This window comes from Tursiops truncatus, chromosome 16 (assembly GCF_011762595.2).
Source record: "Tursiops truncatus isolate mTurTru1 chromosome 16, mTurTru1.mat.Y, whole genome shotgun sequence".
In the NCBI taxonomy this organism is placed as follows: domain Eukaryota; kingdom Metazoa; phylum Chordata; class Mammalia; order Artiodactyla; family Delphinidae; genus Tursiops; species Tursiops truncatus.
The window spans coordinates 76325143-76339579 of NC_047049.1; the positions used below are offsets into that span (position 1 = coordinate 76325143).

At 40.6% G+C, this 14437-nt stretch overlaps 1 protein-coding gene across 4 annotated transcripts in view; it reads right to left on the reverse strand.

Moving 5' to 3' along the window:
* MTR (5-methyltetrahydrofolate-homocysteine methyltransferase) overlaps nt 1–14437 on the reverse strand; it is a 297858-nt gene that overhangs the window by 245099 nt on the left and 38322 nt on the right. For all 4 annotated transcript variants that reach the window (XM_073793635.1, XM_073793634.1, XM_033841771.2 and 1 more), the window contains 4 exons: nt 13290–13369; nt 10153–10265; nt 6784–6924; nt 5443–5628 (listed from right to left, as the gene is read on the reverse strand). In XM_073793635.1, coding sequence (XP_073649736.1) covers nt 5443–5628; nt 6784–6924; nt 10153–10265; nt 13290–13369 — 520 coding nt within the window. The remainder of the gene's footprint in view (nt 1–5442; nt 5629–6783; nt 6925–10152; nt 10266–13289; nt 13370–14437) is intronic.

A 14437-nucleotide genomic window follows, 5' to 3' on the forward strand; every position in this document is an offset into this window, starting at 1 on the left:
CTGCTTTAAATATCATCTAGGAAGAAATAATTCCCAAGTAAGGCAATCCTACCTTCAAGCCAGACTTTGCCCATGAAGCCCACACTCATCTCCACAACCACATCCTGAGCACACCACTGGAAACACACAGCCAAAGCGGAACTTCTCCTCGGCCCGTCCCAACAGGAACTTCTCCTCAGCCCGTCCCAGATCGGCTGCTCACTGCCCTCCTACCTCGACGCCCAGGCTGAAAAGCTGAATATTATCTGTGACTCCTCCTCCTTTCACGGCTCACAACCAACGCGAAGGCAAATTCTACTGGCTCTACCTTAAAGACACATCTAGAAATGGATGACTCCTCACGTTTTCTGTTGCTCCCGCCTTGGTCCCGGCCACCATCATCCCTCATCTGCGCTACAGCAACAACCTCCAGTGGCTCTGCTTGGCCCCGCAGACCATTCTCCCCGAAGAACAAGAGTGGTTTTGAAACATAAATCGGACCATGGTCGCTCCTCTGCTCAAAACCCTTCAGCGGCTTCCCAGCTCACTCACAGGAAGAGCCAAAGTGTTAACAGTGGTCTCCAAGGCCCTTCACGAGATTTGGTGGCTGCCTTTTTTTTTTTTTTTTTGGCTGCGTTGGGTCTTTGTTGCTGCGCGGGCTTTCTCTAGTTGCAGCGAGCGGGGACTACTCTTCATTGCGGTGCGCAGGCTTCTCACTGCGGTGGCTTCTCTTGTTGCAGAGCACAGGCTCTAGGCACGCAGGCTTCAGTAGTTGTGGCTCGCGGGCTCTAGAGCACAGGCTCAGTAGTTGCGGCGCACGGGCTAAGTTGCTCTGTGGCATGTGGGATCTTCCCGGACCAGGGATTGAACCTGTGTCCCCTGCATTGGCAGGCAGATTCTTAACCACTGCGCCACCAGGGAAGCCCGCAGCTGCCTTTTTAACCTCAGAACTTCTCAATCTCCTCTTCTCCCCTCTGTTCCGTCCCAAACCATCCTATATAAAAGAGCATCCCCCACCCTCATCCTGGTACTTCTATCACGCTTATCCCTTCCATATCCCTTCAGTGTATCCAGTACCATCCAGGGGTTTGTGTGTGTGTGTGTGTGTATCTTTATGTTTTTTCATTTCTTATTCCCTTTGCCCCCTAAGAACATAAACTGCACAAGGGCAGGGACTAGGTTTGTTCCCTGCTATCTCCTCAGGGCCTGGCACATACTAGGTGCTCAAGATATATTTGAAGGAATTTGAGAAGACATCTGCCTCCATTAAACAATAACAGGCTGCTATAGAAATTTGAAAAAGAACATTTAGGTAACAAAAAAGAGCTCCTGGAAAAAGCAGACATAAACACAGATGCAGAAATCTCACATAGAGTAGAACAAAATGTCAGCACTGAAAAACAGGAGGGAAAAGATAAGAAAATTAGGTGATCTTTCTAAAACATCCAGTTTCTGAATAATACACAGGCCAAGAGAGGCTAAACAATTCAAGGAAACTTCCTGCAACTGCGGCTCTAAGTTTCCTGACTGACAAGGCCTACTGAGTGCCCAGCACAAGGAATGGCTCATAATCACTAGATTTCAGAATACCATGGACACAGAAGATCAAAGAAGCATCCAGAAAATGAGACAATAAATAGGTTCCACAAAAAGAATCAAGGGTTAGAATAGCACTGGACTTCTTACCAATACCAATGGAAACTAGAAGACAATGGATCAACGAGTTCAAAACATAGAGAAAATAATTTCAAGCTTGTACTCCTATACCCACACAATTGTTAATTAAGTATAAAAGTAGAATAAAGCCGTTTTCAGACATGAAAGGTTTCAAAAATATTTACTGCCATGTCTTCTTTCGTAAGAAGCTAACCAGAGGATACAGTTCACTAAATGAGAGATTAAACCAAGAATGAGGAAATTATGAGATCTGAACACCTAAGAGAGAGGTGAGAAGAACTGTCCACATGATGGGGAGGGATATCTTGCAGTGACAGCTGTGCGGCTGGCCCACTGAGCAACCTTTCCAGATTATGTCAGGAGACTTGGAGAGATAATTCTTCAAGAAATTAAAACAACAGTCTACTTAGTGTCTTTGGATACACTGGATATTGGACATTTACACAACTAGGGAACAGTCTGAAAATACATAAGAAGCAAAGCAAATGCAAAGATAGGTATTAACTTCATAGAAAAGAAAGAGGGTGCAGGAAAGGAAAAGGAATCATGGTATACTACATGGCTCAGCTTTTACACAGCTTAATGTAAGTGCCAAAAACAGTTACAACTGAAATTAACTATATTGGAAGGACGGGGGGATTAAAAGTAAAGATGTGTGGAGTGGGGAGTAGAAGATGGAGAAAAAGTTAAATCCTTAGCCAGTATAGAAAGACAACAAATAATAACTAAAACTGTAATTTGAAGTTAAGGAGGTAAATGATACAAGAATCAGCTAACTTGTAAGTGGTTGCCTCTGGGGACCTGGAGGCTTAAGGCTTCTGTTTTTCATAAAAAGAACTATTTGTCTCTTTCACTATCTGCATATACACCTTTGGTAAAAATAAAAATTATGTCAAATGGTCTTACCACACTGAACTAGTAGCGGAAGATGACTAGATACAACTTTTCAGAAGGACAATTTAACGATGTGTGTTAAAATGTCAAATGTGCACACCCTTTGACCCAGCCTTTGACCACTTCTATGAACTAAGAAAATCACTCTACGAGAGGAAAACGGCTGCACGAATTAGTATATTCACTGGCCACTGTTCATCCTACTAAAATTTTATGCAATAATAGACTAAGTAAACCATACATACTGGAATATAATGCAACCATAAAAGATGGAGTTATAATCCATATTTACTAAGACGAGAAGACGTCAACATTTTGTTGAGTCAGGGCAAGAGTTAAAGAACAGCAGTTCATACAAAATCTTCAATTTTCTAGAACCTCTTCTCGTCCCCTAAATGGCCACGTGGCTTTCTCATTTTATTCAGGTTTTCAAACATCTCCCCGTCAGAGGGGCTTTTGAAGACCACCTTCTCTAAAATAGCCAACTCTTCCCTGACAGCCTCACCCTGGATTCTTTCACCCAACCATTTAGCACAGACCCAGATCTCCTGGGTTTGAATGTGAGCACGACAACAGTCAGGTAAAGTCTTTGTGCTTTGGCTTACTCACATGAAATACAAAAATAATAATATATACCCAACATTTATATGTTGGGAAGAAAAACTGATTTAACATGTGAGTGTGCTTGCTTGGTGCAACTAAAGGTTCAATACATGTTTGTTATCAAAATTAACTCTCTTTTGTCCTCTTCTGGACTATGTGAATTTTTTTCATGGAGAAAATACATCTTTTGCACAAAAACAAGACACTTCTGTTAAAAAAGTTTTACTTCAAAAACACGAGAAAACAAAGAAAAGAAAAATAACATATAACCCCACCACTTATCAATTATATAAATAAGAAGTCAATTCAGCTCTACCCTCCAGTTAACAACCAAATTTTTTTCTCTGTTTACAGACACACATATATTCATATAAATCCTTTTTTATTAAATAAAACCAGGATCGTGCCACTTGTTTTTTTGTTTGTTTGTTTGTTTTTTTACTTTACAATATATTTTAGGGACTTCCCTGGTGGTCCAGTAGTTAAGACACTGTGCTTCCCCTGCAGGGAGCACAGGTTTGATCCCTGGTTGGCGAACTAAGATCCTGCATGCCACATGGCGTGGCCAAAATATATATATATATACATACATATATAGAGACACACACACATATATACAAACACATGTATATGTACATACATATATTCTAGACATGGTTCCATCACCTCATTCTTTCTAACTGCCACACAGTATTCTATATGACATGTAGGCAGATTTAAGTGCTCCCCTATTAATGGACATTTAGAGCCTTCTCAATGTTTTGCTACTACCGTGCTACAATGAATATGAACACATACTCAACCTAATAAAGATTCCCAGAAGAAGGCTGAATTATAAGGTATGGATTTTTTTAAATTAATATTTAATCAAATTAAACACGGAAGAGATATGAAAGTATTTATAACATTATAAAACAACAATACAGTAATCACCACACACCCATCACCCAGGTTAAACAATCACTGTGTTTGAAGCCTCCCATCGCCTCTCCCTGATTCTGTGGCACAGAAAACATTGGAGTTGCCATTTCTCAATTTTTCCCCTTTTTTCCTCTATTTGATAAAGGAAACTAATATCTCATTATTGCTTCATTTTTTATTTATAGAAATATAATATAATTATTAGTAAGTATAGTAACTTCTCATAGGTTTATTGGCTATTTGTGTTTCTTTTTCTAAAAATCACTTGTTCTTTTCCTTTGTTCATTCTTCTACTGACTTGATTAGGGCATTTTACTTTCTGATTTATAGAAACTCTTTGCAGAGTAGGGATATTAACCCACTGCTATTACTCATGCTGCAAATAATACCGTATCTTTTGTCATACAAAGTTTTACATTTTTAGGTAAATAAGTCTATCAGTTTTCTTTCTGGCTTCCCAAGTTTCAGTGAATATTTTCTCATATATTCTTTAGATTTTTTTTACATTTAGATCTTTAATTGACATATATTTTATATTGGGATATGGTGGGAAATGGGGCTCTTTTCCTTCCAAATGCAGAGTCAGTTATTCCAATAGCGTTTACTGAATAGTTCCTTTCTCAACTGATGTAAAAACCTTACTGTGTCTTATGTAATTTTCATATATATATATATATATGAAATATACACACACACACACATATATATGTATACATATATAAAGTATGTATGCACATGTGTGTATGTACTTGTGTATACACACATACACACGTGTATATCTACAGGCATACCTCGTTTTACTGGCCTTTATTGCACTTCACAGATACTGCATTTTTACAAATTGAAGCTTTGAGGCAACCCTGCCTCGAGCAATCTATCGACACCATTTTTCCAACAGCATTGCTCACTTCATGTCTCTGTGTCACGTATTAGTAATTCTCGCAATATTTCAAGCTTTTTCATTATTGTTCTACTTGTTATGGTGATCTGTGGTCAGTGATCTTTGACGTTACTACTACAATTCCCTGAAGGCTCAGATGATGGTCAGCATTTTTTAGCAATAAAGTATTTTTAATTAAGGTATGTACATTGTTTTCCTAGACATAATGCTATTGCACACTTAATGGACTACAGTATAGTGTAAACATAATTTTTACATGCACTGGAAAACCAAAAAATTCATGCGACTCACTTTATTGTGATATCTGCTTTATTAGAGTGGCCTGGAACGGAATCCGTGGTATCTCTGAGGTATGCCTCTGCACACATATGATATATATGGTAAACACATTTGTTCTGGACTCAGTTCTCTTCCACTGCTCTAAGCCTGTGTAACACAATGGAGCGAGAGCAAAAGAAATCACTCACCTGTCCTTCTTCATCAAAAGCCATAACGACCACAGCAGCTCCAAACTTTTTAATCTTTCTGGCCTTCTCCAAGAAGTCATCCTCTCCCTCCTTCAGGCTGATGCTGTTAACAATGCACTTCCCCTGGCAGCACTTTAACCCAGCTTCAATCACAGCAAAATTGGAAGAGTCGATGCACAAGGGCACCTGAGGTCAGAAGGGTAAGGTGATCACAGAAAGACTGTAAGTTACCACAAATCCCCTTCCAAGGACCCCCAGATATTCCCTCTTTCTTCCTTAGGGAAACAAGAAACAAATAACAGTAGTGTGACAGAGATACGATTTTAATCTGATTTTAAGCCCTTGTTCCTAAATCCCAAAAGACTTGGAGTAATTCCAGTCTCACAAGAGACCCCATGCATGGGCCAGAAACTGATAACTCAAAAGATCACAGCTAAACATCAGAATGAAAGCACTGAAGTCATTTCACGGGCTCCCCGTCTGATTCAGACTTTGAACAAGTCATTTAGCTTCTCTGCACCTTAAATTCGCAAAATATTTACTCCCAGAGGACCGTGGAGGCTTTTAAGTGAGGAGGTGAAGACAAATGAAGGACAGGTTAATGTAATTCACTGCTTACCACAAGACTTCTAACTTACACATTTGCTGAATGAAGCTTAACAAAAAAATGACAGCCCAATCTCTTAAAGCATTATAGTAGGTGTCTTTCAAACAACAACACCAACAATAAAACCAGCTTCAAAAATCACTCCTCATCACAAATTCAATGGTAGAGAAGTGAAGTGAGACTTTTGAAAGTTTTTAGAATCGATCTAAAATTTTTGAAAAGATGGACACAAAAATTAACTTTCATCTTTTAAAGAACAAATGTAAAAGCTGACATTAACACCTTGATTTAATCTTGTTTTATAAGTCTGTCTCACTCTGATAAACCTAAAAAGGTCTCTTCTTCCTGCATTAAGGAAGGATTAACAGAGTTCCCTTGTCTGTGATAGGAAGAGAACTAATGATTCGGTAAGAACAGTAAGTATATCCTTCAGAGACATGAAAAGTTGGTTCTTAGCCTAGCCAGACATCAGAGGAAACTCAGTCAATCCTTGTGACCAACTCCAGAAGCCTTGGAAACAGCCACCCTGAAGTCACATCTCTCTCTAAAGTCTGGTTTCTATCGAAAGGCTGCCATTAAGTGAGAAAACCGACAATCAGAAACCACTGGGCTTTCAACACAGGACAACAGAAAACCAGTGTATGACATGACAGACAAAGGGACAAGTGACAAAGTTAAATGAGCGACAGAGGAGCACATGTAAACTCCCTTGAAGAATCAAGGTTTTGTACGACCTTGGCAATGTCAGGCTCAGAAGCGATGAAGTTGCAGAATCTGGTCATTGCACTTGGTCCATCCAGCATGCCATCATCCATGTTGATATCCAACACCTGGGCTCCCATTTCCACCTGCATTTTGGCAACGCTCAGAGCTTCCTGAGGATGGAATTCAAGGGGAACGAGCATTGGGAGAGGGTGACTAAGAGAAGGCTGACAAATGTAGTCCTTCACCACCCCCAGCAGGCAGTCCTTTTAGATTCCACTAGACTGCCTGGCCAGCACCCCCGACCCTGAGCCTGCTCTCAACCATCCCAGATGAAGCTTTCTTACACATTGCTTCCATCACAGCGGGTCGCTCCTCAGAACCCAGCGAAGCTCGACTCTTCCTGCAAAGAGCCTCTAGCCCTCAGCCTGGTGTTCCGGGCCCTCTGGGACCTGCCCCATCTTCTCATGCAACTGAACTTCTCGCCCATCGCCCACTCCCGGCACCCTCCACCCAGCCAAATCTGTTTCCACCTCTGTGTCACACATGATGTTCCCTCTGCTTCCAACACAATCCCCTTCCTTCCTGTACTGTTTAAGATCCAGCTCAAGTCCCATCTCCTCCAAAAAAAGTCCTTAGAGAAACAGTCCGAAACTTATCTAACTCTTCAGTGTTTGCCGAAACACGCAAAGCAGTCATTGTAGGCTGTTGATAGAAGTTACATGAAATATGCGTATAAATAAACTTCTTCTGTGCTAAAAGGATTTTCAAATCCTTTGATACACTATTATACACCGTAAATCTCCAAGGACAAGATACAATACACAGCATTTCCCACTTACGGTCATTTAAGGAATATCTTGTAGGATCAGTGTTCCAGAGAACATACTTTGGGAAACACTGCTTATTCCGCAATGACCGGCTGCCTCTAAACATCTATAACTATTATAAACATTATCACATGGTGTATTACATTATCATTTCCTCACAATTTCACGAGTATTAGCTTATTCTCCGAAATAGATTTTAAGCGTTTGGAAATCTAGAAAGGTCTTAGGTATCTCCCACTCTCATTTGAACAATACTGGGCAAAAGAGACATGTTCAATAAGGCTTTCTAACTGACTGGTACAGCAGAGACTTTAAGTCTTTGTTGCACACTTCATAGTGTCATAAAATAAGCAGGGGTAAAATCAACTGTAGATTCTGATGTTGTCCTAATTTTTTCTTAGCCAAAGAAACCAAACAGAAATTTTTGCAATCACTGTAAAAGAATAGGCATGAGACACTTTGGCATAGGCCGCAAGGAAAGACCACTCATAATGACACAAGGTTACACAGAGAAAAAGGATCGCAATAAAATTCAGCAAAAAATGTTTTCGATATCAGCAGTATGTTAAATATTAATACCATAAAGAATAAAAAGAGGTATAAGTCACAGTCCCTGTTCTTGAAGGGCTTTCATCTAGTTGGGGGCATATGATGTAGCACATGAAAAGCTACGGGCACTGCCATACAACGTACGAGTCAAATGTCCTGCCTAAACACCAGGAAGGGCAAGATCTCTGAAGACTGAAGTGGAGAAAGCTACCTGAGAGGGAGCAGCTTCAGCTGCCCCTAGGAAATGGACTGGAGGGAGCACAGGGGGGATAGCAAGCGACCTGGTTAGACCAGGGGTCAAAAGACACGCAACACAGATGCCAATGCCTGACCTTTCTACATCAGAAGAGCCACAGAATCACAGCTCAGCGGTCCAACCTTCCCAAATAGGCTCCAAGAGATGAAGTGATTTGTTTAAAGGTGTACAAGTTGGGCACAAAGACAGGAACGGACCTTCTCTCAGGTCATTCCCTTAACCACAGAGCCTTGAGGGGTCACTAACTATGGGGAACTGGAATCCAGTGAGGAGCCATTCCTCCCCAACCCCCTCCTACTTCCCGGCCTCCTTCCCGTGTCCTCCAAGCCAAGACAGCAGAGCGGTGAAGGGTATGGGCTTTGAGGACTGAGGGTCTCTCATCCGCTTGCTGTCAAACAGTAGGCGAGTGGTTTAACCTCCCCCAAGCCTCCAGCTGCACACCTGTAAAATGGGGATAATAGCAGCACCTATCTCACAGGTCTGTAAAGATTACACGAGCAATGCTGTACAGCGCTCAGCACAGTGACTGGCATACATTCAATAGTAAGACCTTATAAGGTGACAGATATCACTCCGACTTGTTTGCTTCTTCCTGAAGTGCCGTCTGCCCTCAGTAGCAAATGTATCAAATCTGAGAGCTCAAAGGGACACCACAGAATGGTCTTAAGAATCAAAACAGAAATAGAAATACTGCCAACTGAAGAACCCTAAACAACCATGAAGGGTCATCAGGACTGCAGAAGGGAACAAACAGGAACAAAGGCCTGGAGGCAGAAGCAAGCCTCCTGGAATGTTCAGATGACAGATCAGGATGGAAGGCAGTTTGGTGTCTATGTGGATGATGGTCTAAAGGAGTTTGGGTTTTATCCCATGTGCAAAAAAAGCCACCCCGTGAAAGCTTCTAAACTGGGGAGGACCATGGCAGCAGCACGTGCTGGCTAGGCAGCAGTGGGAACGAAGAGAATAGGACTGACAGGAGCTGTCAGAACCAGGTAACCAGGCCCTACTGACCTACCTGCAGAGGAGATCGCTGAGGGAGGCCACGGAGCAGTCATTAACAAGTCCATAAAGGACGATAAATGAGCCCTTTCTCTGTGATTAGAACTAAGTCTGCTTCGATACTGGTTGCTGGAAGATCTATTTCCTAAAGGTTGCAAAGGCTATCATTAAAGCTCAGATCAGGTTCCTCCATTTTTAACTTTGTATTTGCATAAGAAAAACAATTGTCCAGATTTTTAGAGTGGGCTCTATTTGGATTAAATTTTGCTCATCCTTACAGTAACTGAGTTTAAGAATCCTATGGTGAAACTACCTTGCAAGCTTTGTGTTTGTTTAGCTTATTTTACAGTGAACAGAATCAATAATACCACATTAGTCAGTGTCTGATGTGGTCATGAGGAAATGAATAGGAATTGTCTTGGCTTTCCCTTTTCTTGGAAAGATTTGTGAGAAGCCAAAATGAAGAGTATCCTCAAATTTTTAAATGTATTTCACTATTAACAGAAATAGCTAGAACCTGGGTGACTCCCATCTCATCCCACTTCATACCCTGGATGAATTTTTTTGAAAAATATTGACAGGGGCAGCTATGACTTTTCGAAGCCTCATCCTCCCACCAGCTCTGCCAGCTACAAACACACTCTACCGTTCTTCTCACACTTCCCAGCAGCTCTGCTAATGATTATCAAAGGCAGAGCTGTTTCACTTGTGTGCTGTCTTAGCCAAAAGCCTGGCAGATGCCTCGAGGGTCTTATTTAGATACTCACTTCATAATTTCCTGTCATGATGAGTTTAGCAAACTTCCTGGATCCTGCAACGTTACAGCGCTCTCCAATGTTAACAAAGTTGGTGTGAGGGCCGATCCTGAAGGGCTCTAGACCTTGAAAGGAGAAGCATTTTGAAAAATTTCTGAAAATGCATGTAACGACATGAGACAGACAGAAAATAAATGTTTTCATGAAAAAGAAAAGAAGTTTCTGTGCCACAGCCCGTCTGACTAGCTAAGGAGACCCAACGTGTAAAAAGGGTCATGGCCATCCCCCCTAGGGATATTTAAACACAACAAAAGGCTCTATGTTTATAACCAGAACTCTCAAAAGAAGAAATATTTCAGGGTTTTAAATTGCAAATTTCTCTCAAGAGCTGAATCATATCAGCTCTGAGAAACAAGGAAAAATTATCATCATATTCTTATGTAACCAAGAGCCTGGGGCAAAAACCATGAAGTTAGAATCTAAGGACTGCTCTACAGCTGTCCATTCAGACATCGGCTTGAAGCCTGATGGAGCTAGCGTTCTTAATCCCACCAACAGTGTGTTTAGAGCTTTATCTCGTCTCTTTGATCCAGAAGCCAAGAACGAGTAACCAGCAAGGCCTAACAGGGTCACGAGGAAGGACCTGGGCTGAGCCCTGGGAGATGGCTGACTCTGGGCAAGCCACCTGGGCTTTCTGCTCCTCCTTCCTTATTTGCAAAGGGACAATATCATCTCCACTATTACAGGCTGATTTAGGGGCAAATATCAGATAATCAATGTGGACACATTACACTGAGGTAAAAAAGCAACATGCAGCATACAGTACCGCTACAGGAAAAGGCCTTTAACTGGTTTTGTTCTACTCATTGTATCTACAGTATTAGGAGCAGAAGTCTTGCTAGATGGTTACAAGCAGGCTCTCGGGAAGCCAGCCTTAGGGTCTGAGCCCTGCACAGCCGACTCAGTGAACACTCTGGGGCACTTCTCGCAGAGCCTCTAAGCTTATAAAATAGAGACAGCAGAAGTATCTGCCTCACAATGTTACTGTAAAAATGAGACTAGGTAACATTGATAAGCGTTATCAACCTTATAAAATTAGCACCAGCTGTTCTTGTTAATAAAAGGAAATGGCTTTTGAGTCCTTTCCCAAAGCATTGGTTGAGGAAGAAACAGACATGAGGGAGAGGAAAATAATGAAGATAGATAATTACAAAACTATTCCAGGTCTTCTGTTCCCCAACTGGGAAGACTATCACTTTCCAGTTTGGGCTGTGATTTCCTTTCCCATTGGTAACATCCTCACAGCCGCTCCCCTCCATGTCGACCTTTAGTCAGACCCTGGGGTTCCCAGGGAAGACAAGCAGGGCTGCCAGCATTTAAATGGCGAAGAGAACCTGTGGTGTTGCCCTAAAAGCATTTCACACAAAGCATTTCTGATCTATTATGAATGTGAAGTATCTGACACAAAAACTGCATTGTTCTCAGACTTCCCTGGTGGTGCAGTGGTTAAGAATCCGCCTGACAATGCAGGGACACGGGTTCAAGCCCTGGTCCAGGAAGATCCCACATGCTGCAGAGCAATTAAGCCCGTGCGCCACAACTACTGAGCCTGCGCTCTGGAGCCCGCGTGCCACAACTACTGAGCCCACGTGCTGCAACTACTGAAGCCCGAGCACCTAGAGCCCGTGCTCCACAGCAAGAGAAGCCACTGCACTGCAACGAAAAGTAGTCCCCGCTCTCTGCAACTAGAGAAAGCCTGCGCACAGCAACGAAGACCCAGCGCAGCCAAAAATTTAAAAATAAATAAATAAGTTAAAAAAAATTTACATTGTTCTCAAGTCTGCAATTTATAAAAGAACAATTAAAAAGAGTATATTTGGTGCCATTCTTTTAAAATCTGATTGAAGGTGATTTTTAAAACAATTTAGAAATAGCACATGAAATTCAAATCAGAAGAAAGAATTCTTTCATTCTTACACATAAACTCTTTAAAAATCATAACTAAATGGTTCTTTCATGTTTCCATTTTGGCAAAGGCTAACAATTTCAACTTAGTCCTTGGCTGAAGTCAATTAATAGCTTTAAGATCTAAGGTTAAAAGAAACTATCCTACCACACCTTTCTCTGACAAAAGCCACTTTTTCAGGGTAGGGAGTGTGTCATAAATCACAAATCCCTCTTCTTCTAATCTCATCCCGGCTTCTAGAGTAGAAAAGGAAAAAAAGGGTAGCCTGAAGAGGCATATTTCTAACCCAACTTTATTTTCACTCACTGGGAGTAATTCTATACAATATGTTCTGAGTGAGAAAAGTGGGTATTACTTTTGCTGTCACTTTTATTTTATTTCACTGTCATTTTATTTCATTTTTCTTAGGAGAGCATATGGAACAAAAATACATCAATTTAGAGAAACATTAAATTCTCCATTATTAGGGTGCATAATTCCATATGTGTGCTATTTGCAGGTTCTCTCAAAATCTGTATACACTTTTTTTTTTTTTTGCTTAAAGATACTATCTAAGAATACATCATTAAAGTATTATGGGAAAAATATAAAATTTAAAGTTATTTTTCTAATAGTTGGCATGATAATCTATTTTACTAATGTTCCTTTTGTGAATATCAGAGCTCATTCTGAAAAAGGGAAGCTGCCTACCCCACAGGGCTGTTGAGAACAAAACAGAATAATAAATATCACAACTCTTTGTAAAACCTAAACACACAGCCAACATAAGAGCATGACAATAATGTTATAGAAGCAAACAAAATTTTCTAGGAAGAGGCTACCATCATTAAAAAACCTTAAGCCTGGGCTAGATTTTTTAGGAACTAGCAGCAAATCTGATGATTAAAAGTGTTAGGCTGTGGCCTATGTACATTTTCAAAGCAGTGCACAATACGTTTGACCAAGGCCACTACCTGTGCTTTCATTCACATTTCCCTGAAGTCAGTATCTTCCCGCTCTCACCCCTAAAAAAAACCAAAGCGTCCTTTACTAGAATTCATTTAAGTACCAAGAAAAATATGTACACTTCTTTGACCTAATAAACAAGTTCTGTGGCAGAAATATCACTACCACGTAGACTAAACATACTAACAATCTACAAACGATTTCTGAAATCATAAAAAATCATGTCTTTATGACTTACCAGACAGTAGCATATGCCCTTCGAAAACAGTGGCAGGTGGAACTCTAGGCTTATAGTTTTTCACAGTTTCAGCAATTTCTCTGAGTTAAAAGAGAAAACACAATATCCATTAAATCCAAACAAAATTCAATTAAACTAATTTCCACCTATGAAATTAAGTCTGTTTAATATAATTATATACCTAGTTCCAAATGTAAAGCAGCAACTGTGCTTTTCAGTTTTCTCAGTAATGCAGAAAATGAATCTATAATCTTTAACATTTCTGTATCTGCCCCGTTGCTGTGCACTGATTGTACCAAGTTCTGTGCTCACAGATGTGAACCTACAGACGTGACGGTTTGCACAAACGCTAATAGCAAATCTCCTCCACCCCTTCCCAAACCTGAAGATATCCTTAACTCCATCAAATCCACATGGTAATTTAAAAGAAAAAAAGGCTTCATTGTTGAGAAGGAAAGCAAATAGGAGAGGAGGTGCCAGGAGTGAAGGAAATTAAATCCTTTAGGTCTGTTTTTTTCAAGCACACATATATGGTAAGGAGGGTAAAGAGTAATACATCACTGAAACTCCAAAATTATTACCCCTAAAAATTTGTTTTAATTATTCATACTCTTTTGAACCTTATCAGCTTCGATGAAATATGTCTTCTGATCAGCCTGGAAAAATCTGGCTGCTCTACTAAATTTATCAGGACCAGAATGAACTGCTCACTCTACTGCCCCCCAAATGAGCATGTGAATGGCAAAGTAAAAGCAGCAAATATATATGCAGAGATAGATAGACATACACACACAAACCCACACACACAGGTATTTTTAAAACAACTCTTTTACAAATATCTCAATTTCGTTTCTTTTTATGGCTGAGTAATATTCCATTGTATATATGTGCCACATCTTCTTTATCCATTCATCCGATGATGGACACTTAGGTTGCTTCCATGTCCTGGCTATTGTAAATAGAGCTGCAATGAACACTTTGGTACATGACTCTTTTTGAATTATGGTTTTCTCAGGGTATATGCCCAGTAGTGGGATGGCTGGGTCCTATGGTAGTTCTATTTGTAGTTTTTTAAGGAAATTCCATACTGTTCTCCATAGTGGCTGTATCAATTTACATTCCCACCAACAGTGCAAGAGTGTTCCCTT